A 25293-nucleotide genomic window follows, 5' to 3' on the forward strand; every position below is an offset into this window, starting at 1 on the left:
TGCTTATCAAATGAAAAGTCATGCTACCGACCAGGAGAAAATATTTTCACAGCATATATCTGATTAAAGACATGTATCTAGAATACAGAAAGACCTTCCAAGACTCAACAATAAGAAAACGGTCAACCTAATTTAAAAATGGGCAAAAGATTTGAACGGACACATCACCCAAAGAAGAAATATGGATGGCAAGCACAGGAAAAGATGTTCAACACCATTAATCATTCAGGAAATACAAATTAAAACCATAATGAGATACTACCCACGCCTATTAGAATAGTTAAAATGAAAGAGACTGACAATACTGTGGGAGGAGGGGCACCCGGCTTGCCTCAGTGGCAAACAGTGCGACAAGAGGTGACACCGCCTCTGCCCACTGGGCCTAGACAAGGTGACCACGCCTGACTAGGCCTTTGCTGCTAACGGCTAGCCGGCACTGCCCTCCCCCTTCCTATCTCCCGCCCAGCCCAGCTCTCACTTCCCCTCCCCCCCCTTAAACCTAATCTCTTAGTACGCTGTTTGCCCAGCAACAGCTTACAACCACCTATCAGCTTAGTAACAGTGTCAGCCTATCAAGAGTTAGCACATACTCTACTGGCCAATCACTAGCCCAATGCCAGAACATTGCCTTATATGGAAACAGCATTTGCCCTAGCCAATCAGAACCTGCCACACCACTCCCCAATCCTATAAATCTGCATCCCCTTCTGCAATAAACCAGACTTGTGCCATCAGCCTGTCTCCGCGACTTCTTCCTGGGTCGTACGCCCTCCACGCCTTCGGAGCCCCCGAGGGAAGCCTCAGCGGCCGTACGAGGCTTTCTTCCCCACGCCAGGGACCCCTCTCGTCCCACAACGGGACCCCACTCGTCCCGCAACAGGGACCCCGCTCGTCCCATAACAGGGACCCCGTTTCGTCCCTCAACTGGCGCCCAACGTGGGGCCAAAGCAACCCCACCACTGCACCGCTCCGAGGGTAAGGGCCCCGAGAACCTCCCCCGCCTCACTCCATAACCTGGCGGCCCCCCCCTCCTCTCTTCTCACCCCTATCTTTTCGCTCTGCATTGCTGCTCCTGAACCTTGGCGACCTCATACGATCCACGGCAGTCTGGGAGAATCGCTGGATGGCTTTCTCCTTCCATGTCAGGGGCTTATACCGACCCGCTATGATCAAGAGGCACCAATAAAACTCTCAGGAGCGCGTGCCTGAGCACCTCCACCCCTGCCTTCACCTCTGCCTCCTCCCCTGTTCTCGTCACCTTTGTGTTCGTAGTCCTACTCTCTGCCTTTTGCCTTGCCGCTACTGCTCTGCCGTGGGATGCTCATGAGCCCCAGCAACCTTTTTCCTTGCCTCCTCCTTTCGCCCCTTTGCGCCCTTCTCCTTGCTTCCCTCCTCTGGCAGGTAAGGACTCTTGTCCACTGGACTCTCGTCCATCCCTGGGACCTCTAATCGTCCGGGGCAGGACTCTTTCCGTCCGACCCTTTCAGGCCAGACTTGCGTCCCCCTCTCGCTGAGGTGCGGACTCTCGCCGTCTGATTCTAGGAACTGGACTCTTCGTGTCTGCCCTCTGGGCTGGACTACGGCACGTCTTCCCCCTTCCCCTAGTCCTTACCTATCTCCGCTCCCGGCATGGGGTCCTCCCTTTCCCGTAGCCTCTATGGCTCCGCTCCGCCCGGTTCCGCTCCCCCCGCTACTGCTTACGCTTGCGAGAAGGATGGCTCCACTGCTCCTGACGACGACGAGGTCTCCCTCGTGTCGCAGGTTGACAGCCTCTTAGAAGAGACGCCCCCTGCCCAGTCGCCCCCGCCAGCTCCTAGCTCCCCTCCTTCCGCGCCTTCCGCGCCATCTGCCCCTGCTACTCAAGATGGCGGACTTCTGCCTTCTTCATGGTCTGCTCCCGCACCCCGAAATGGCGGATTTCCGCCTTCCTCTTGGCCTGAGCAGACCGCCGCCAAAAATGGCGAGCTTCCGCCTTCCGCTGCTGCTGCGCCCCCAGCTGCCGGGCGTGAGCCCGCCCCCTGGCCCGGATTTGGGCCTCCTGGCCCTCCTCCCCCTCCTCCTCCGGCATATAACGCTGCAACTGCCAACGCAGGCTCGGCCTGGGGGCTACCTAGTGCCCCTTGGACTTCGCACCCCCCCCGGCTAGTTCCCTCCCGGCCCCTCCTACCGACCTCCCAGTCGCCCTCATTCGCATGCAGATCTCTCGCGGAGCCCCCGCACCTGGCACGACCACCCAGTTATACCCGCTTAATCTTGCCCCCTCTCTGCAACGTTCATGTTAGCCTGTTCCCCTCCGCGTCCTCCCCCACCAACATCGAGAGCCCCGGCATATTAAAAACAAAGGGGGAGATGTGGGAGGAGGGGCACCCGGCTTGCCTCAGTGGCAAACAGTGCGGCAAGAGGTGACACCGCTGCTGCCCACTGGGCCTAGACAAGGTGACCACGCCTGACTAGGCCTTTGCTGCTAACGGCTAGCCGGCACCGCCCTCCCCCTTCCTATCTCCCGCCTAGCCCAGCTCTCACTTCCCCTCCCCCCCCTTAAACCTAATCTCTTAGTACGCTGTTTGCCCAGCAACAGCTTACAACCACCTATCAGCTTAGTAACAGTGTCAGCCTATCAAGAGTTAGCACATACTCTACTGGCCAATCACTAGCCCAATACCAGAACATTGCCTTATATGGAAACAGCATTTGCCCTAGCCAATCAGAACCCGCCACACCACTCCCCAGTCCTATAAATCTGCATCCCCTTCCGCAGTAAACCAGACTTGTGCCATCAGCCTGTCTCCGCGACTTCTTCCTGGGTCGTGCGCCCTCCACGCCTTCGGAGCCCCCGAGGGAAGCCTCAGCGGCCGTACGAGGCTTTCTTCCCCTCACCAGGGACCCCTCTCGTCCCACAATGGGACCCGACTCGTCCCGCAACAGGGACCCTGCTCGTCCCATAACAGGGACCCCGTTTCGTCCCTCACAATACCAAGTGTTGGTGAGAATGTGGAGAAGTGGAACTCTTATATACTGCCACAAGAATTAAAATCATGCACTCTGGAAAACAGTCTAACAGTTTCTTAAGAAATTAAACATTTACCTACCATACAATCCATTACTTCTACTCTTAACTAAGTATTTACCCAAGGATAAAGGAAAAGAAAATACGTGTTCATAAAAAGATGACCTGTATATGAATACTGAGAGCAGCTCTAGTTTTAATAACCCCAAACTGGAAACAACCCAAATGCCCATTGACAGGTTTAGTGGTGAACTACTATGGTATATCCATACAATAGAATACTATTCAGGAAGGAAAAGGATTGAAGTATTGATATATACAACATGACTGAATCTCAAAATAATTATGCTGAATGAAGGAAAACAAGACAAAAAAAAAGTACATATCATATGCTTCTATTTACATAAAACTCTAGGAAATACAAATTCATCTATTGTGACAGAAAGCAGATCAATAATTGCTTAGGGATGGGGGCATGCGTGGGATTACAAAGGCACATAAGGAAACTTTTGGGGGTCAAGGGTAGGTATATTGTCTTGATTGTGGTGATAGTTTCACGGCTATATACTTATGTCGAAACTTCCTAATTTGTACAATTTAAATGTGTAGATTTGACAGCATGTCAAGTATACCTAAATAAAGCTGTTTTTTTTTTTTAAAAAAAGACAATGAAGCAATGCCTTCAACATTTTAAGTTAAAATAATTTTCAGTGTATAATTCTATGCCTAGTCAAACTACCAAGTATAAGAACAGAATACAGATTATTTTTAGATGTGCAGGATCTTAAAAATTCATGTGTTTTCAGGAAGCCACTGGACAATGTTTCCCAGCAAAACAAAGGAGTTCTGGAAAGACGATCAGGGATTCATGAAACAAGGGCTCCACCACGTAGGTGAAACAAGGGCTTCACAATGTATATGAAGGGACATCCTCTGCTGATATGTGCACAGCAAGCCTAGAGTCCACACAGGAGATGGAAGAAAGTGGAAATGGATAGATCATATAATAGACAAAACAATAAAATGCACAAGAAAAGAAATGCAATGATAGTCTGTCACTTGACTCACCAGTGGACACATACGTCTTTCTTAAACTATCACAACTATGGAAATAAAAAAAAAAAAATCACTGACACCCAGGCCTTCCTCCCAAAGATTTAACTGGAATAGGTAAACACAGGTATTATTTTTAATAACTTCCTAGGTGACTGTAATGTGCAGGCAGAGTTGAGAACCAATACCTGAAACAATCATAAGAAAGCATACCTTTTATACTGACTTCACCCAAAATTGGTATGTGATTATTTTGGGAAGATGGGGAGGAAAATGGTGCAGGTGGCTATAAAAGAGGTAAATCCTTAACTATCATATTTGCAAGACAATGGATAAATAAAAAATTAAGAAGCAGCAGGTGATAGGTTATTTAGAAATATAAGGTAAATACCAAAAGAAAGATCTTAGGAGTTAAAGTGGTTTGTGTCTGAGGGACAGGAAATATGGGACAGCAGGAGACTGCTACTTTTAATTACAAACTCTTGTATTGTTCTTTTTTTTAAAAGTTCATGTATTTCATTGAAAAATAGTTTGAAAGAAAAAAAATATCAAGGACTTCACAAAGATTCACTTAACATGTGAAAATCATAATATCAGTAGTAAATCATCGCTTGTATGTTTATTTTAAGCAGGTATATCCTGGCTCTGGTATCAGCTATGTAACTCTGACCTTGAGTAAGACACAGTTTCTTTGAGCCTCCACTTCTCCTCTGTTACATGAGGAGGGGGGACTAGCTTCCTCCCAGGCCTCTTTCCCAACAGAGCTACATGGCTTTATCAGGTAACACTTTTGCATGCAGTTACAGATGCTACCCATTCTATCTCACAATCACTAACATTTCCAAATAGAAATGGCACATAAGAAAAAACCTCAAAGCCAGTTATCTTTTTTTTTATTTAAAGATTTATTTTATTTATTTCTCTCCCCCCCCCCGCCCCCAGCCCAGTTGTCTGTTCTCTGTGTCCATTTGTTGCATGTTCTTTTTGTCCACTTCTGTTGTCAGCAGCATGGCAATCTGTGTTTCTTTTTGTTGCATCATCTTGCTGTGTCAACTCTCTGCTTGTGCAGCGCCATTCCTGGCAGGCTGTACTTTCTTTCGCGCTGGGCAGCTCTCCTCTCGGGGCGCACTCCTTGTGCGTGGGGCTTCCCTACGCGGGGGACACCCCTGCGTGGCAGGGCACTCCTTGCGTGCATCAGCACTGCACACGGGTCAGCTCCACAGGGGTCAAGGAGACCTGGGGTTTGAACTGCGGACCTCCCATGTGGTAGACGGACGCCCTATCCACTGGGCCAAGTCCGCTTCCCAAAGCCAGTTATCTGAACAAAATTTATGTTAGTAACTTAACGCTGCATGTTTCTGAAGACATCCTATCTCTTTAGAAAATGTCATTTTTGACGGCTTCTGTTTTTCTTATAATCCTAACTTATGAAGGAAAGAAAACCCCTGTAATTCAACTGGGCAGGCACAAATTTGGAAGCAGACTACTGCTTCATGAATTGTGACAAAGGAAGAAGGCAGGTGGGGTTTTCATATGCCTGGAAGAATCCAACTATTCCTCCCTGCTTGAGCACAACCCTTTATCCGATTTCCATTGCAGCCAAATGAGCAGAACTAATGGGGAGAGAGAGAAACTAGGGGTAAAAGAAGAGGACAAAAAGAAAGCTACCAACTACATGGAGAATTTTACTCTAAATTCTAATAGTTTCATTATACTTTACTTAGTCATCCTAAAAGGAACCATCTGTCATATACTTAGCCAAATTCCAAATGTGATGGCATAATGAGCACTCACAATTTTATCTGATGAATCAACAGGATATGAGGCTTCACCAGTAGGGGAAGAGAACAAAGAGCCACCTGATGGGCTGTTCATGACCTGGAGAATGCCCTCTCAGCCTTCTTGGAAGAGAGTTCCAGCTACCAAAAGACCAGCTGATGTCAAGAGACCACATGCTTCTGGAAGCTGACGTGGCTCAACTGATAGAGCGTCTATCTACCGTATGGAGGATCCAGGGTTCCATCCCCAGGGACCTCCTGGACTGTGTGGTGAGCTGGTCCACGTGCAATACTGCCGTGTGAAAGGAGAGCTGTGCCATGCAGGGGCGCCCCCACAAAGGGGTGCCCCACGCACAAGGAGTGTGCCCGCAGGAGAGCTGCCCTGCGTGAAAAAAGCACAGCCTACCCAGGAGTGGTGCTGCACACATGGAAAGCTGATGCAGCAAGATGATGTGACAAAAAAAGAGATAGTTTCCCAGTTCCGCCAGATAATGCAAGTAGATGCAGAAGAACACACAGCGAATGGACAGAGAGCAGACAATGGAGGGGAAGGGGAGAGAAATAAATAAAATAAATCTTACCAAAAAAAAAAAGACCACATGCTGCTTCTAGCTTGGTTTGGTTTGTAAAGACCCTTCCAGTAATTCATGACCAGCTAATCCTGTCTAAGAATTTAGAATTATTAAGATGATGAACTAACGTACCTCATGTTCATTCTCAAGAAGCCCTACTTCTCTATATCAAAGACATGAAAACTGATGTAAAACTTTACTATAATGTACTATTTATTGGTGCTGGTATACAAATACAAATAAGCAACAACCCCAACTTTCTCTTTACTCCCTGTGACAGGTCCCATGGCAAAGAATTCCTAGGGATTCCAGGTGGTATGGAAGGCATCTCAGAAGGCTTTTCTAGTGCTGGGGCAGAATCACCAAAAGATATGGTGAAGAGGGAGAAGGCATTTTGGAAAACCCATGCATGGAATTTTGAAATGAGGGCTGGAATCTGAATCGTCATTTATTGAATAGTTATATAGAGTGCTTCTGATGGTTGGAAGGGTGAGGAGGGAAGTATTCCAGAAGGTTCACCAGTGGAAAGCTATCAGCTAGCTGATGTTAACTCAGAGATGTCTAGAAGTTACAGTTAGATTTTTTTCCCATTTTATGAAAACTTCAAATATACATACATTTAAAGGCTTGAACCATAAACACCCATTTACCCATCCCTTAAGATTCAATAATGGGGGAACGGAGGTTTGAAAATATATGGATTTTAATTCTTTTGCATTTGGGAGATGGGATTACAGAGGGAGGATCTACAATGTTTCCTCCTGGCAAGCATTTGGCTTGTGCACAACCAACTGAATGAAATGAAATTTCTGCTTCAGAGATTCTTAAATGGACAAAGGGAATCTGTAAACAGCATTTAAGCACAGCACCACCTATCAGTAGGACAACAAATGTGGCTTCAGGCTACCACAGTCATTCTTTATCCTGACACACTAACTAAACACAAACCAAAAGGGCCTACAGGCTGTTTTCTCAAGCTCCAGCCTTTGCTGGCTTATCATGCACTAGGAGAATTTTTAAAATGAATCAAGTGTCAAAAAAGAACTGCCAGGTGGAGCGGGTGTAGCTCAGTGGTTAAGTGCCTGCTTCACACATACAAGGTCCTGGGTTCAATCCTGGTACCTCCTTTAAAAAAAAGGGGGGGAAGTGACATGGCTCAACTGATAGCGCATCTGTCTATCATATGGAGAGTTCCAGGGTTTGATCCCCAGGGCCTCCTGATCCGTGTGGTGAGCTGGCCCGTGTGCAGTGCAGCCACGTGCAAGGAGTGCTGTGCCATGCAGGGGCGCCCCCGTGTAGGGGTGCCCCATGCACAAGGAGAGCCATCCTGCGTGAGGAAAGTGCAGCCCGCCCAGGAGTGGCACCATACAGAGGGAAAGCTGACACAGTAAGATGACTCAACAAAAAAGAGATGCAGTTTCCCAGTGCCATGGGATAATGCAAACAAATACAGAAGAACACACAGCGAATGGACTGAGAGCAGACAACTGGGGGAAGGGGAGAGAAATAAATAAACTAAGTCTTTAAAAAAAAAAGGAACTGCCAGAAAAAAAGTTGTTTAACAGTTTCTACATTTGGCAATTAAAATACAGGATTTACACATTTCATACTTTAATTTAGCGAAAATTACCATGAATAATACAGGAGTAATCCTAACCGTACATGATTTGAGCAAGTTAAACAGGCAATTTGTTTTTTGTTTAGTTAACAGACATAGGAAAAATAGTGATTTACCTCCCTATCACCCAAGTATGCAGGGAAATCTGTGTCAGTTGTTAGCAGATTTTTAAAAAATCAATTATAGAAGTCTCAGAGATTGAATTCTTTTCATAAATATACATACAATTTTTAATAAACAAAATTTTTCTGCTTTTACAATTGACACTTCATATATAATCTAACTCGATTACAGCAGACCTTCATCTAAAAATCAACCCATCTGGTTGCCAGATGTTCTACTGCCCATACAACAGGCAAGAAAAGACAGGTCAGCTCTTACAGTAGCATATTCCAACCAATTTACCTGCCTCTCACATTTTCTTCTGAGGATTTTTACATTTTAATCAATCCTGTCATAAAATAAGCAGAAGTGGCAAATTATGAACACACCAACTATTTTTCTTGATCAGAATGTTTAATTTTTAAAGTATTTTAGGACTACTGCCAGCATTCTTCCCCAATCCCTAACCATCATGAGAAAGGCATCGAGTCAACTACTACTATAAAAAAATGTCACTCCAAGTTGCTTGCATCTCTTTTTATTATTCTCTGGAATCATGCTAAAATATCTCCTCTGAAAGAAAGCAGTGGTGCCCTGATCTACTTGGCCCAAGGGAAATCAAAGGAAGGAGACAAGCTAGGGCACTTTACCTTTTCCTGGACATCCTACCAGGCAGATGGGACAGAAGTAATATTTAAGAGTTGTAATGAAAAGCAATGTGGCTCAAGTGATTGAGCTCCTGCCTGCCACATAGGAGGTCCTGGGTTTTGCCCAGTGTCTCCTGGGCAAAACAAGCAAAATAGCAAGCTGGTGCAACAGGCTGACACAACAAACTGACACAACAAACTGATGCAACAAGGAGACAAAAGAGGAAAGACAATGAGAGACACAACAAAGCAAGCTGAGATGGCTCAAGCGACAGAGTGCCTCTCTCCCACTTGGCAAATCCAAGGCTCAGATCCTGGCGCCTCCTAAAGATAAGATGAGCACACAGCGAATGGACACAGAGATCAGACAGTGAGCGTAAATTAATGGGGGGGGGGCAGAGGAGGAGGGAGGATTTAAGATATAAAAAATAAATCTTGAAAAAAAATAGAGAGTTGTACTTCATCTTGACTTAAAGACTCCTGGGTTTTCTGTCTTAGGGACAATCTGTGGTAAAGACAATTTTCCTGGTTAATCATTCCATTTTGTTAGTAACTGCATAATTTAAAATCCCACATTTTAGATTTATCAGACTCAAGTTTTGTGCTAAATGTTTTTTTGTTTAATTTCTTAAAATAACAGTCCCCAGAGCAACTGTCCAACTGTTAAGGTGGAGAGAAGCTGAATAAAAGGGAGGACTCACTAGAGGGCCATGGTCATTTTTCCTTATTCTTAAAACAAAATACTATTTAGAACAGGTATGAAAGGTCTCTACCATTTTTTCCATCTGAAATTAGCAGAACCCTCTGAAAGATACTTGGACCCAGCCAAAACCAGCAGAGGGGGCAGTGGCAGGTCTCCAGAAAGAGCTCTGCTCGGGTGCAGGCCACCTCACCTCTCCGAGCAGAGCAATAGGGCTGATGCGGCCAAGGATGCTCCCTAGGCCCCTTGGGTTATTCCTTAGTCCTCTGTGAGGATGAAAAGCATTACTCTTCTCACACTGGCTTTTCTTACTCTAGACCAAGGTTCTTAGTGCCCTTTCCTACTTCTGCTCCAGGCTGACCATGCTCAACATTCCTTTCACTACCAAGTTATTTTGTTCTGGATTCCCTCCAGCTCTACTCACACAATCGCAGTATAAAGAACCACATTTTAACAGAAGCACAGTAAGAATGATTTCCAAGACACATTGTTAAATGAAAACAGCAGACTGTCTTTTTAAAAATTTAATTGTTTTATAGTTATTTAAGACATTTACGTGGCCCCAAAGCCAAATCGACCAAAAAATGTATGTTTAGGAAAATCTAGCTTCTCTCCCTGCACCTTCCCCCATGGTGACCAGTTTAGTTTTTAGTATATACTTTAAGAAAATATATAAACTACATATATATACACCCCAGGTTTGTTAGATAAATGGTAAAGAACTGTATATACTTTTCTCCACCCTGCAAAAATATACTTAACCCACAAGATCTACATTGACTTTGCCATCATTTACTCTGTCTAAAAACAAGAGTGATGGTGAGATGGCTTGACTAGATAACTTCTATCTTTTCCAGAAGGTAACAACCTATCCCAAGAGATATGTAAATTGCAGAAATGTAATTTGGTTAAGATAAAGACATAGTTGGAAATTCTGTTCCTAAGCTACAAGCAGGCGAGCACTAAACAACAGGAAATTTCCCCAGAAAAAGGCTGGTAAGGCCTGGGAACAGAAGAGGTAGTATAGAAGAGTGGAAATTTCTGCAGTGAAGCAAGGGATGTTCAACACAAAGCTTACAGCTGCATTCCTCAACTGCTGAGAGGGAGAGAGCTGCCGTCAGACCAAGAGGGGCTAGTGCTTATGCTAGAGAACTCCACTCTCAGACAGGTGGGTGGGGGGAAGGGAAGGTGGTCTGAGAGGCCATCACTCTAAATCACAGAGCAGGAAAGCAGTGAATGAAAAAGAGGACTAAGACACAGAGGATAAAAAGGGCTTACTTCACATTTCTTCTGCCACCCACAGTGAGTTTCTAACCATCTTCTTAAAATCATTTGAAGGACCTCCTGAAACATCCTAATATATACAAGACAGTGGGGTCAATGATCTTCTCTTTATTTGGTGTGCAGTCTTATTATTTTAGTGTCAAAAAGGCTCAGCTACAACATACGCAATCTTATTTTTCTTTTAAGTTCCTCAACTAAGAATTCTCCAACTATGGAGATTACTGTATGCTATCAAGGGGTCTAAAGAGCTTGCCTCAGTTTCTGTCTCATCCCCTACACTCAGTGTAAGGACATTTAGAATTTAAGAGCTAGAAAGGACCTTAGCATTCCTTCCACCCAAATGTCTTGTTTAAGGTGAGAAAACAGATTTGGGCTCTTGACAGATATTTACTGAAAGAGGAGTGAATTAAGAGTCTTTTCCAAGGTGCTAGTGGTAGCAGGGCCTATAGAATCCATGTCTTCTAGCTGCCTGGTCAGTAGCTTTCCACTCTGCTCTGTGCCTTCCGTTGTCTCTAAGGCAATGGTTCAGGAGGAGGAGAAAACACTTGCTCCATAGGGCCCATTTACTGAATAAATGGGTAATCAGTTTGACAAAACAGTGGGTTCTAGAATATTGTCATCTGGTTAATCAGAATTCTTTCTACTAAAGGACATTCTCACCATTTCCTAATGTCACATGCTCATTCAGTTACTTTCAGAAACCACCAATTTCAGATGAAAATTATATGAAATCCAAAAAGCATAGCTTTGATGTATGCTTTAGCCTTTTCTACATTAACAGGCATTCACAGGAGCTACTCAATTTTCAAGGAAGGCTGAAACGTTAGTCTCACAGAAAGGAAAAGCTTGAAGTAAGAGATTAGCCAAAGAAATTAGTACTCTAAAAAGGATAAACTAGCTTTGGAAAGCCATTTCCTTTAACTAGATAACATTATTAATAAAATGAGGATAGTAATAACATCTTTCGGGAATTCTGTAAGGCATCAATGTTTATTTCTAGGGGCTAAATACCTGTAGCATTCACTGAAGAGGAGGATTCTCCAAACACCATGCTCACCTGAATTTACACAGATCTTACACCACCAAACCAAAACTCCTCCTCCCCTTCTCAGGCAAATTTATGTCCAGTCCAGTTTCCCTGGCTCTTCATAAGCCCTATCTTTTTTGCCAGTTGTCAACTAGAAAGCCCCTGAATACTCTGGGCAACAAGTCTCATAGGGGGTAAAAAGCACATATCACAATACCAATGCAAACAGCAGAGAAACGGATATCCATCTCTATTAGCACTGTCAACCAACAGAACAAGCTCAACTGTACTGACCAGCTCTACCACGGTCTCAGACTCCATTATGTAGGGTTAACTTAAGTGAGTCACATAGCTGCAGCTGTTCTTCTCTTGACTCTAATTAAGAGTCCTGTCCTCCCACCCCCACCCGCAAATCTTAACTGTACCTAATTACAGATGCCTCAACTTTTATGTTTATACCCATGCCTTACACTTTGGTCCCTTATTTTCTTATATAGTATTGCCTGTTTAAAGGAAAAAGAAAGAGGGAAACGGACTTTGACCCAGTGGTTAGGGCGTCCGTCTACCATATGGGAGGTCCGCGGTTCAAACCCCAGACCTCCTTGACCCATGTGGAGCTGGCCATGTGCAGCGCTGATGCGCGCAAGGAGTGCCGTGCCACGCAAGGGTGTCCCCCGCGTGGGGGAGCCCCACGCGCAAGGAGTGCGCCCGTGAGGAGAGCCGCCCAGCGTGAAAAGAAAGAGCAGCCTGCCCAGGAATGGCGCCGCCCACACTTCCCGTGCCGCTGACGACAACAGAAGCGGACAAAGAAACAAGACGCAGCAAACAGACACCAAGAACAGACAACCAGGGGAGGGGGGGAAATTAAATAAATAAATAAAATCTTAAAAAAAAATAAAATAAAATAAAGGAAAAAGAAAGAGAGACAAAAGGGGGAAAAGCAACAATGTATAAATGTATTATGCAGTTACCGCATATTTAGAAGTAAAATTTAAGGTGAAAGAGCACAAAGGATAGGGGCAGGGGGAAGGAAACACAGTATTGTAAAAATCTTAGACTGTTCATGAAGTAGTATAATTTTTATTTCAAGATAGACTGTGATTCATAAAAGATGTATGTTGTAATTTCAAGAGCAGTGCTGGGCAAAAGAAATAATGTTTCCAAATAGCCACCATTAAAAAATAAATAAAAAGAAACAGGAGAAATTAATTTTAATAATATTATTTAATTCAATATATCCAAAATATTATTTCAACATGTAATCAACATGTAAACAGTTAAAAGGCAGATTACATTCTTCAAAATCTAGTGTGTATTATAAACTTATATCTCAATTCAAACTAGGCTGATTTCCAGTGTTCAAGAGCACATATGGCTAGTGGCTACTGCATTTGGACAGTGTAGCTCTAGAGCAGGAACCAGCAAATCTCTTTCTGTAAAGGGACAGAAAGTAAAATTGTTTGCATTTTACTCTGTTGCAACTACTCAACTTTGCTGTTATAACATGAAAGCAGCCATAGACAATAGGCACATGAATGGGCATGGCTGTGTTCCAATAAGACTTTATAAAAACATGTGGTGGACCAGATTTGGTCTGCAGGTCACAGTTTGCTGACCCGTGCTACAGAGCCTAATTAAAGCAAAAAATTAAAAATTTTTTTTAAATTTCACAAATGCAAGAGTCCTTCTGTGAGCTAGAGCAGATATACATTACTATTGCGGGGTGATGGGAATATGGAGAAGCATGGGAAAACTACAAATGGTATGACCTATAGACTGGTTAACAGCAATACTATAATATTCTTGCATCAATGCCAAAGCTATACTGTGTTGATAATGGAGGTGAATGGAAAAAGTGTGCCAAATGTATGCTATGGACCACGATTGGTGGAAACAGTCTGATGACAATGCCTCATAATCTGTAACAAATGTTCCACCAGGGTGTGGAGTTGTATGGGAAATCTACACATCTGGATGATTGTTTCGCAAGTTCACAATATCTGTAACAAAAATATATTTTAGAAAAATAGTATGGGTTGGGGGAAAAATACACCAAATGTAAGATAAGGAATGTAGGTAGTAGTAATATTTTGATGATGCTCTTGCATAATTCGTAACAAATGTTTCATACCAATTCAAAGAGTTGGTGGAGGGGTGATGTATAAGACCCCTGTGTGATGTTATATATGTTTATTTTGTAAGTTCACCATCTTTACTATACACTTATTATTTATGCATGTTCATGTATGTATGATATACTTCAATAAAAAATTAAAAATTAAAAACAAACAAACAAAAAAACATGTGGTGGGCCAGATTTGGTCTGCAGGTCACAGTTTGCTGACCCCTGCTATGGAGCCTAATTAAAGCAAAACCAAAACACCAAAACAACCCCATGAATAGCAAAAAAGTGAATAAAGGAGATGAAATGAAATGCTAAAAAATCAAGAAATACTACATAATATACAATTTACCCAAAAGAAGGCAGAAAAAGAGAAAAAGGGGATGCAGGATAAACAGAAAACAAGTACCAAGATAGGAGACAAAATTATCTGTATCACTAATCAGATTAAATATAAAAGACAGGGACTGTCAGAATGGAAAAAAAGTAAAAGACCTAACTATATTCTATTTTTATAAGAAACTTTAATTACAAAGACACAGATAGCCAGTAAAAAACTGAACAAAAATATACTTAAAATAGAACAATGCTGGAGGGCTTATGCTATCTGATTTCAAGACTTACTATAGTCACAGTAATAAGACAGTGTGGTTTTGGGATAAAAACAGATGTGTGTGTATGTATAAGAGTCCAGAGAGACCCTACACATATATGGTCAATTTATTTATTTATTTATTTATAAATATGTTTTTTATCCCCCCCCTCGCAGTTTTTTGTGTGCTGTCTGCTTTCTGTGTTCATTTTGCTGTACGTTCTTCTGTGTCTGTATTTATTTATTTTCCCCTCCCCCCTTGTGGCTTGCTTGCTGTCTGCTCTCTGTGTTCATTCACTGCCGGCTCTTCTGTGTTCTTGCTTGTCTCCCTCCTTTTTTTTGTTGCGTCACCTTTTGCTGAGTCAGCTCTCTGTGGTGTCTTAGGGCCAGGCGGCGCTCCACAGTGTCTGCAGGCTGGGTGGCACTCCACAGTGTGCCGGTGAGCCTGCCTTCACAAGGAGGCCCTGGGACGCAAATCAAGGGCCTCCTATATGGTACACAGGAGTTCATCTGATTGAGCCACAGACATTTCCCTGGTCAATTTATTTTTGACAAAGGTGCAAAGTCAATCCAATGAGGAATTTTAACAAATGTTGCTAGCACTAACTAGCCATATGGAAAAAATTTAACCCTGACCTCTGCCTCATTCCATATATGAACCTAAATGTACTGGCCTAAATGTAAAAGCTGAACTATAAACCTCCTAGAAGAAAATATATGAGAAAATCTTTACAGCCTTAGGGTAGATGAAGATTTTTTGAACAGGAAAGAAAAAAAAACACCCACTAATTATAAAAGTAAAAAAAAAAAATCACATTAAATTTCATCAAAATTAGAAATATCTGCTCATCAAAAGCTTCATGACCTGAAAAAAATGTATTTGTCATAGACCTGAAAAAAATTTATTTGCTGCACATATATCTGACAAAGGACTTGTATTCAGAATAAAGACGTCTGACAAATCAATATTTAAAAGACAAACAACCAAATTATAAAATGGGCAAGAGACAAACAGTTCCACAAGAAGATATATGGATGGTCAACAAGCATATATAAAAGTTGTCAACATCATTAGTCTTCAGAAAGCTGCAAAACAAAATCATAATGTGATACCATTTCATCTTCTCAAGAATAGGTAAAATTTTTAAAAAACCTGATACCACTAAATGTTGGCAAGGATGTGGAACAACTAATTCTCATACAATTCTAGTAGAGTATAAAACGGTGCATCCCACTTTGGAGAACTGTTTGGTTGTTCTTATTAAGTTAAAAATACATCCATCCTAAAAACCAACAATTCTACTTCTAGATATTTACTCAAGAGAAATGAAAATGTATTCTCCCAAAACTATTTCTTACAAGAATGCTCATAGCAGCCTTATATGTAATAGCTCCAAAGAAACTATCCAAAAATATCCACAATAGGAGAACGGATAAAGTAAATGTATATTCATACAATGGAATACTATTCAACAATAAAACATAATGAACTACTGGTACAAAGAATAACAAGGATGGACTTCAAAAACATGTTAAGTGAAAGAAACCAAACACAATGCCATATGATTCCATTTGTCATAAATTCCAAGAACAGGCAAAACTGATCTATAGTGCCTGAGATTAGAAACAGTTTCTTAGGGCAGTGGGGGTATGGGGTTGAATGAAAAGGGGCACAAGGAAATTTTTAGAGGAGATGGAAAGGCTCTATATCACATTTTGCTGGTGGTTATGTGGGTATATATGAGTGTTAAAACTCAATGAGCCAAAATAAAAAATAAAAAGACAAAAAATTTAAAAATGTTAAAAATTCATTGAATTGAACATTTCAGATCTGTATGTTTTATTGTATATTAATTATACCTCAATTTTTAAAAATCCCTACAAAATCATTTATGTGGGACAATCCCAAATAGTAGCTGACTGCTTCTGGTGGTGGGACTCTGGCTATTTTTGTCTGTTCATATTTTTTTAAGCGCTACAATTTTCTATAATGAACATGTGTTTTTTTCCCCCTTATTTTCCATGTTTCATGGCTTCAACAAGATATCAAAATGTTAGCAGTTATTTATCTTTTGAAGGTAGGGTTATAAGTGATTAAAGGAAGTATGGATCAAGTACTCTTCCTACAGTAGGCATGTGGTGCATTGTCCACATGGGACCTGAAAGGAGTTTAGAAGCTCAGGCAGAATTCCACTCTCTTATGGCTCTCTCATAAAGTGCTGGGCAAGTCATAGCCTCCATTTCCTCACCCTTACAATGGGAATAAGACACATTCTGTCTGCCTCAAGAGGGTTGTGACAGTTCACTGAAACAGCTGTGGTCTATAAAGATTCTCTAAAATTAGGGTGGTAGTTACTTCTGATGAAAATTATGAGAAAACTTAAGTCTTTTTGCAAAGCCAGATTCATTACTTACAGTCCTCTAAGAATCAACAAGAAAAGCTATTGCTAGAACATCTCTGTCCCTTCAAATCAATAGCCAAGAACTCTTACCTATTGGAGCGGTAACAGTGATTCTGTACTGCATAGGATATGCACTGAGTGTTTAACCGCTTTCTCTCAACCTCCTTCCAACTATCTTCTGTCCACTTTCTCTTGATCTGCTTCTCCTCAAGTTTTTTTCCCACATATTCAGCATAGGTCTGGATCCGATAGCTTTCTGCATATCTGCTGGTATTGACAGCTACGAGGGAAAGAAAGATACCTTATAAAGAGTCTGGCCTAGCCCCAAAGACACCACTCTTTGAAAGGTGGCCTGAGGTCATCAAAGGAGCCCTGGGTTCAGGTCTGAGCTCCAACCTGGCTCTGTCACTTAGAAGCCAGGGCACCCTGGGCACATCCTGTAAACTCTCCACGTCTGAGTCTCCTTATCTGGAGAAGAGTCAGAGCTCCCCAGACTCCCTTACAGTGTGAATGTACTTTGTAAATCATAAAGAACTGTAATGATGAAAGTAAAACATTACCAATTTTCTAAGTATTCGCAGTTAACATTTTCGTTTGGAAATTGTTCATATTTAGAATAAGGAAATGAAAATAAAAGCACCAGGGGAAAACACTAAACTCTCATTTATTTTATTGTTAAAGATAAAAATTACAATAACAGCAATAATGATTAGTGATAATTTTGTTAAATACTTAAGCTCTCGTATGTCAGGTGAGTGCCTGGTGACCTACATACATTATATCTAATCTTCCCAATACACTTGCAGGGAAGGAAATGTTTTTACTGCTAGCAAGCAGGGTCACTGAGGTCAGGTGGTGATGAGTGGCAGTGCTGGGATGCAAAACTAGGTTACTCTGACCTGAACGTCACTCTTCACCTCACTTTGGACTCTGTAAATTCAACATAGCTCCATAATAATTGAGGGATGCCTGTTCTTCCACTTTTAAACACTACTTTGATTCAAGACAGCTAATTCTCTGCAACTTACTTCTGGCTGGCAAGGGTACTTGAAAGCTGGGACTTATTTCCTTGGTATTAATACTTTAGACTACGGCCAGGTCAGATGTGGCCTAATCCCATGCTGCCTCCTCCTCTGAGGCTGATGGATGGAACATGCTGGTAATGTGGGAGTTGGGAGCAATGGAAGGATACTCTCCTAGCCCACTATCCCTACTAACAGTTGTCACCCATGCTGGCAGTGAGACAGGAAAAGCCTGGCCAGGTTTAGGGTTACCTGGCCAGGGGTACTTTAGGTTTTAGTACCTGGGTACCTGGAAAAGCACTGTGACGACAAAGACAGATTCTGTACACTAGCACCTAGTGCAGTTATTGGTACAAAGTAGGTGTCAATGAATATTATGTGTAAGAATGCATGTCAGACACAGGCCCCTGAGCCACAGAGAGGCACAGGCCCCCATGCAGCAAAGCAACACAGCAGAAAGATGATGATGCAATCAGATAGGAAAAAAAAAAAAAAAAGAATGCACACCAGAATGCAACAATGCTGATGAGCTTGGAGTCTAAGAACACATGAAAGCTGGACAAGGGAGTTTGGTAGCTCATGTACTTTGGAGGCAGAGGAAAAGACTGTATGAGAGGCAGCTGCTTCACGTATCTGACACCTGATGCTTTTAAATCTTTGCATCAAGAGGACCAGACTTCCCTAAAACTTCTCAGCATGACACTGGTTTACAGAATGTCATGTCAAATAGTCACACTAAAAACAAAATAAACAAGGAAGAAAATTCACATATTTAAAAAACACAATTTTAATAAGTTTGCTGTGCTTTTCAAATAGTCACTAAAGTAAAACAGAGGGAAAAAATTGAAAAACACCCTTCAAAATATTGGAGAACTTTCATATTACACAAAGGCTCATAAAGAAGTAGTGTTAAGTTACTGAAATCTGAGCTCAGTGTGCTCTGATTCACTGGCAAGGAGATAAAAAGTGAAAGCAGCCAGTTCTGGAGATGTGCTATTGACCAACTCTCATATCAGAGAACCACAGAAATAGAACACTTTCTTGAAAATCTCATTCCTCAGGACAATCACTTTTCCTGCTTTCAGTGTGTCACATTTCTGTTTTCTTCATTCATTTATCCAGCCACCTAACAATTTATATATCTAACAAACATCATACATCATTCTTTCATACCACAATTACTGAGTGTCTTTGTCCTAGGGACTGTGATAAGTATTTGGTTTATGTAACACTAATATCCCTGCAAATTTGAGACTATCAACTAAAATGGTGTGATCTATCAATGTGATATTATGATGAGAATCCACAGATTCTACTATCTATACTTAACTGACTGTGAGTAAATGAGTGTTTCATGGATTTTTTTCTTGTTTTTTATTTTATTTTTTTAAATTTTTTTAATGAGGCAGGTTTATTTTGCAAGCATGCCCAAAGGGATGGTGACATAAGCAATAATCCGGCTTAATTCTGTTTAGTTTGGGTCAATTCCCCATGAAAGCAAAGATGAGAGGTTCACAAAGGAGCCAAGATAATCTATTTAGCAGTATGTGATTGTTTCTAGTAATTTACCTCTCAGTGCCATGGACAAATGTTACAGACACTTCCCTACCCATGGTGAGGGAATTTATCTCAGCACATGTGGAATTAGGATCACTTAAAAGGGGAAACAAATAACCATCCACTTTTCACTACTGGCCTTCACATGGCAATAATTTACCAGCATTCCTTCAAGTCCCAGCAGCTTTGCAGCTCTCGCCTTTAATCTAGAAGCCAAGCTCTGGCTCAAAGCCACCACTCTAATGGATGAATCAGCAAAATGAATTGCCTGTCAGCTGTGTCCTCCAGTGATTCCAGCTTGCCTGTCAGAAGCAGCGTGTAGCAGGCTGCTTGGTAACATTACCCTTTTCCAAATTTGTCAGGGAAATGATTCAAGGCCATCTTCTGGTTGTGCCACTCAAAGTCCCCTAGGGAAGCAAACACATTGAGCGTCCTCTCTGTCTCCCTGTAGCTGCGTGAGGGCAGCTGCTCTCACCTAATAGCATCATCCACTCATGGCCTCACTGGGCCAGACTGCTTGTCTCTTGACACTTTAAACACATTATAGTATTTAATCCTCATAACACCCCACAAGGATGATATGTTCTAGTCATCATACAGATAAAGAGTCTGAGTGAGAGAAGCTTGCCTAAGGTCTTGGGAGAGACAAAACTGGTTTGGAACTAAGACATAATTCTTTTTTTAAACAATGTAATATGGTTACATGTCTGCCATGTATTTGCATATTTATGTGTTTATTTAGGCAGACAATTATTTTATGTAATGCTTCCTTTTCTAAGAGTTTTAAATAATTATTTAAAATGTGTAGACTTGTTTTAAATTAGGAACTTTACTGTCAAGTCAAGCTTCAACTAAATTAATGGAGGCAGATTATGTTTATGGACAGGAAGTCTCCCCAAGTTATTTATAGATTTAATGCAACTCCAGTAAAAATATAATAATCCATTTTAATAAGACATTGGAAAAATTAAAATAAAATTTAAAAATCTCAAATGGACAAAAAATAAAGCACTGGCTGCTGGAGGCTGGGACGAAGGGGAGGATGCCAATTAAAAAGGGGATAGGGGAATTTTGGGGGCTGATGGAGCCTGTTTTCTTGATTGTGGTGGTGGCAGCGGTTACGTGATTTTAAGTATTTGTAGAACATAGAACTATACAACAAAGAGGGTAATTCTGCTGTTTATTTAAATAGTTATAGCGCAATTATTTTGTAGAATTTGAAAGGTTGATTCTAAAATTTAAATGGAAAGGCAAAGGGCCAAAAACAGCCTAGACATTTCTGAAGAAGAATAAGGAAATGGGGGGTCTTGCCTTGTTGGCTAAAAATGCCTAGTATAAAGCTATACTAATTAAGACAATGTAGTAATGGTATAGAGATAAACTGGCCAATGCAATAGAAGAGAAAGCCTAGAAACAGAAAATGTATGCCTTTGTGAAACTTTAGATTTTTGACAGACACAGCGTGACAGAATATGGCAGAAAAGGACAAGTTGGAAAAATTATTTATCCACAGGGAAAAAATGAAATTATAGCTGTACTTATACCATGCCAAAAAATCAACTCCAGACACAGGAAGAATTTACATGTTAAAAGTAAATGTTGAAAAACTGAAAAGAAAACAGAAGTGTGAAGTAGGGAAGAATTATTAAGACACAGAAAGGATTAAGCATAAAAGAAAAGATCAATACAGTTGGTTATACTAAGATTAACACTTTCGTCCATCAGAGGATATTTTAAAGAGAGGGGAAACAATCTACAAATTAGGAGAAGATATTTGTAAGACATACAACTGACGAAGGTGCAGAATATATAAAATAAAACACCTAAAATTAATATAAAAACAGCCCAACAGAAAAATGGGCAAAGGACATGAGCATACACAGTCATGCTGCAGCAGAGGAAACATAAGGCTGGGAAACAAAGAGACACTCAACCTCGGGCAAAGGCAAATAATGACTACAATTCAAATATCATTTAATACCTATTTTGTGGGCAAAAATTTAAAAGACTGACAATACCAACTACTAAGAAGATGTGAAGCAACAGAATCTCCCCTGGAACAACCATTTTGGAAAACAATTGGGTATTCCCGTTTTAAGTTGATCATTCTCACACCCTATGTAGCAGTTTGATATTATTGATGAATTCCAAAAAGAAATACTGGATTATGCTTGTAAACTGATCTTCTCCTCTGGGCATATTAAATTATATTGGATTCATAGGTTTACTGGATTAAGTAATTATGTAAAACTCTTGTGACAGTGGGGCAATGAGTCCCCATCCATTGGTGGGTGGGGACTCACAGATAAAAGGCATGGCAAAGGCTAGAGTTAGGGGCTTTTAATGTGGGAGTTTTGATGTTGGAGTTTGATGCTGTAGCTGGAGCCCCAGGGAGACAGACAGAGCTGTTTGCCTGAGAGTCCACAGCTGACCTTGTGGAGAAAACAGAGGAGCTGAGCCAAGAGGAACCCTGGTAGCCTGAACCCTTGCAGAGGCCACAGCCATCTTACACCAACATGTGAAAACAGACTTTGGTGAGGGAAGTAACTTAGGCTTTATGGCCTAGTATCTGTAAGCTCCTACCCCAAATAAATACCCTTCATAAAAACTAACCAATTTCTGGTATTTTGTATCAGCACCCCTTTAGCTAATACACTCTATGACTAGCAATTCTACTCCTAGGTATATATTAACATACCTAAATATATGTGTATTGGAGATAAATACAAGAATGTTAAAAAAAGAAAAAAAAAAAAGAAAGAAAAAAAGACCTGTTTAGAATAGGAAAAGAAAAAGAAAAAGCAATCCAAATTTCCATCAACAGGTAAATGGATAAATGACAGTATATTCACACAATAAAATATTGCCTAAGAGTGAACATGGGGAAGTGGACTTGGCCCAGTGGTTAGGACGTCCGCCTACCACATGGGAGGTCCGCGGTTCAAACCCCGGGCCTCCTTGACCCGTGTGGAGCTGGCCCATGCGCAGTGCTGATGCGCGCAAGGAGTGCCCTGCCACGCAGGGGTGTCCCCCCGCGTAGGGGAACCCCATGCTCAAGGAGTGCGTCCAGTAAGGAGAGCCGCCCAGCGCAAAAGAAAAGTGCAGCCTGCCCAGGAATGGCACCGCACACACGGAGAGCTGACGCAGCAAGATGATGCAACAAAAGGAAACACAGATTCTCGGTGCCGCTGATAAGGACAGAAGCGGTCACAGAAGAACAACACACAGCGAATGGACACAAGAGAGCAGACAACGGGGGGAGGAGAGGGAGAGAAATAAAAAAAAAAAATAATAAAACAATTCTTTTAAAAAAAAGTGAACATGAATAAATTACATACAATAAAATGGATGAGCCTTAGTAATCTAATGGTGAGTGAAAACGCAAGTCCCAAGAGACTATATGTAGTATGATATTCTTTTCATTAGTTTCAAAAATAATGAAAACTATATATACATACATACATATCTATATTGATATATGTTTTATGTGTGTGTGTGCATGTTTTAAAACATAAAAAGTAAAAAAATGATGAGCACAAATTTCAGATGAATAGTTATCGCTGGTAGAGAATCAAGGGGATGGGACAGGGGAAGAACAACAGAGAGATTATTTATTAGGAGTATGGTAGCTCTTTGGTTTTATGATGGTTTCAGAGGTGTTTGTTTTAAATAAAATATCCAGGCCTTCTACTGTTTATCTTGTCTAACTACAAATGGCCACTTCCAGTACGGACTGTCTTAGCTAGGAGGTCTGTTTAAGACTAGTTCAAAGATACTGTTTCAATGTCCTCAGCAATATGCAGATAGAGGCCCCTGAAGAGTACATGTGGTGCAAATGAGCACTGCTGCTGAAATACCAGATACCTCCAAGTCTTATGAAGTCCTTATGAAGTGAAGAATATTTCTGCAGCCTGCTTCTCAGAAATCAGCTTAACTGCAGCAACTGTGGAGGGTGGAGAGAGCACTGTGAAGCTGCTAAAGCAGTTACATCCCATTACTCCAGCAATTTTCATGATGGCTTTCCTAGGCTAACATCAAGTTTTCAATTTCCAAGGGAATTATGTAATTCTTATTAACCAAATGGTTATAAGAATGGCAAGTATTTGCTGGGTACTTACTTTGTGCCTTGTAAACATTATCCTAACTTTATTAGATAAGGAAACTGAGGGTCAGCAGAAGTTACCAGCCAAGGTCCCACAGATACAGGTATTTGGGTTGGGATCCAAAGCAACGCCTATGTTCTTTTCATGAATGCACACGCAATGGGCTGCCCCAGATCTTGTCATTCACGTAATGGCATGACATTTATCTGCAAGAGAGTTCGAGGATTTGTCCATCTCTCCAGGTTGCAGTTTTGTGTAAACAACAGGAGTCACCAGATGATAAACCAGTATGTTAACCCACCACCATAAGGGACATATGCTCAGTGTGGCCTCTTTCCACTGCTGTGCAGATCCAAGCCCTACTCCCCATATACCAATGTGTACCTGGATCCTCTGCTGTGCCTTGCTCTGATCCCTTTTGATGGCTTTGGCTTCCTCCCCCCACAGCAACCGGTCTAGGCAGTGTACCACCATGCTATCATTCCAGGTTTTCACCCAACGGCAGACTGACACCAAATACTGTTTTGTATTTGTTTATTTAAATATGAATATTTTGGATAGAAAAGTACTTTCGTATTCCATATCATTTTGATCAGGTCTGGGTTTTAGTAGATTGACCACCTGTCTAATTTTACCAGATAGAGAACAGAGGGTCTTTTCTTGGATTCTATGGGAGGGGAAACTTCAAAATCTTTAAAGAAAGGGGTAAACAAAGTAAAAATCCTCAACCCTAATGGTGACTATGAATACTGTCCTGTGGTCAAAGGAATGATCTTGGATGTATTTCTCCTCAACCCATCCAAAGGACTAGGCATACATGAAGTGCTATGCAGGAATCTGATCTAACACAAACATGCTGAAATACAGACCTTTCCAAAATGCCCAAAGAGGTGACAGCTCTGGGGAGACCATCTCAGAAAATGACAGCCTTCTCTCTTAGCTTCTCTAGTCCCTTCTTCTGCTGTTTTGATCCATTCTCTCCAGCACAACCCTCCAAAGTCTTCAAGAGATTAAGCCCAAACTTGCTAGTATATCATACAATGCCCTTACTAGTCTAGCACTAGCTAGCTCCTCACCTCAACTCTCAATCATTCTTCCACGTTTACCTGTTTACCTACCTATCTGTCTCCCTCTCCAAAGGACCAGAAGCTCCTTCGGAGCAGGGACCATAACTTAATTTATCTTTGTACCATCGGATCCTATAATGGCACTTGCACAGAAAGGAAGGAAGAAGCAAAGCTTTTTAAGAACCAGGATATATATTTACAAATTTTTCAGTTAACCATTCTGTGTTGAAGCCCAGTCTACTACTAGGACAAGGAACCCTGGGTTGGAAAGGAGAGGAGCTGGCTCTGGCACTGGCTCTCATTCTAAAAAGGAGGTTCCCTGGGCAGTGATCACCTGTGCATGTCGCCACACCTGAGACTCCCAGCAGTGCTGGGAAAGAAATGGGCAATCATTATTGACAGCTAATCTCAATGAGGCTGAGTGCCCTGCCTCAGTCACACAGTTAGGATGTAGGGCTTGTGGTCCCTAGCCCTTATTCTTTCATAATGTGGGTGCTTCTCCAACAGGGTAATTAACTCTTAAAAAATAGTATTGAAGCTGAGAGAAGTAAAAATTTGGGTAATGAAAGAGACCGAGCTCTGTAAAGGGGAAACGGACTTTGGCCCAGTGGTTAGGGCGTCCGTCTACCACATGGGAGGT

At 41.8% G+C, this 25293-nt stretch overlaps 1 protein-coding gene across 1 annotated transcript in view; it reads right to left on the minus strand.

Annotated features, from left to right (window-relative positions):
* PARN (poly(A)-specific ribonuclease) overlaps positions 1-25293 on the minus strand; it is a 154193-nt gene that overhangs the window by 24312 nt on the left and 104588 nt on the right. Inside the window, exon 20 of the mRNA XM_058286231.2 lies at positions 16995-17184. Coding sequence (XP_058142214.1) covers positions 16995-17184 — 190 coding nt within the window. The remainder of the gene's footprint in view (positions 1-16994; positions 17185-25293) is intronic.

The sequence above is a fragment of the Dasypus novemcinctus genome, chromosome 23 (genome assembly GCF_030445035.2).
Source record: "Dasypus novemcinctus isolate mDasNov1 chromosome 23, mDasNov1.1.hap2, whole genome shotgun sequence".
NCBI lineage: Eukaryota > Metazoa > Chordata > Mammalia > Cingulata > Dasypodidae > Dasypus > Dasypus novemcinctus.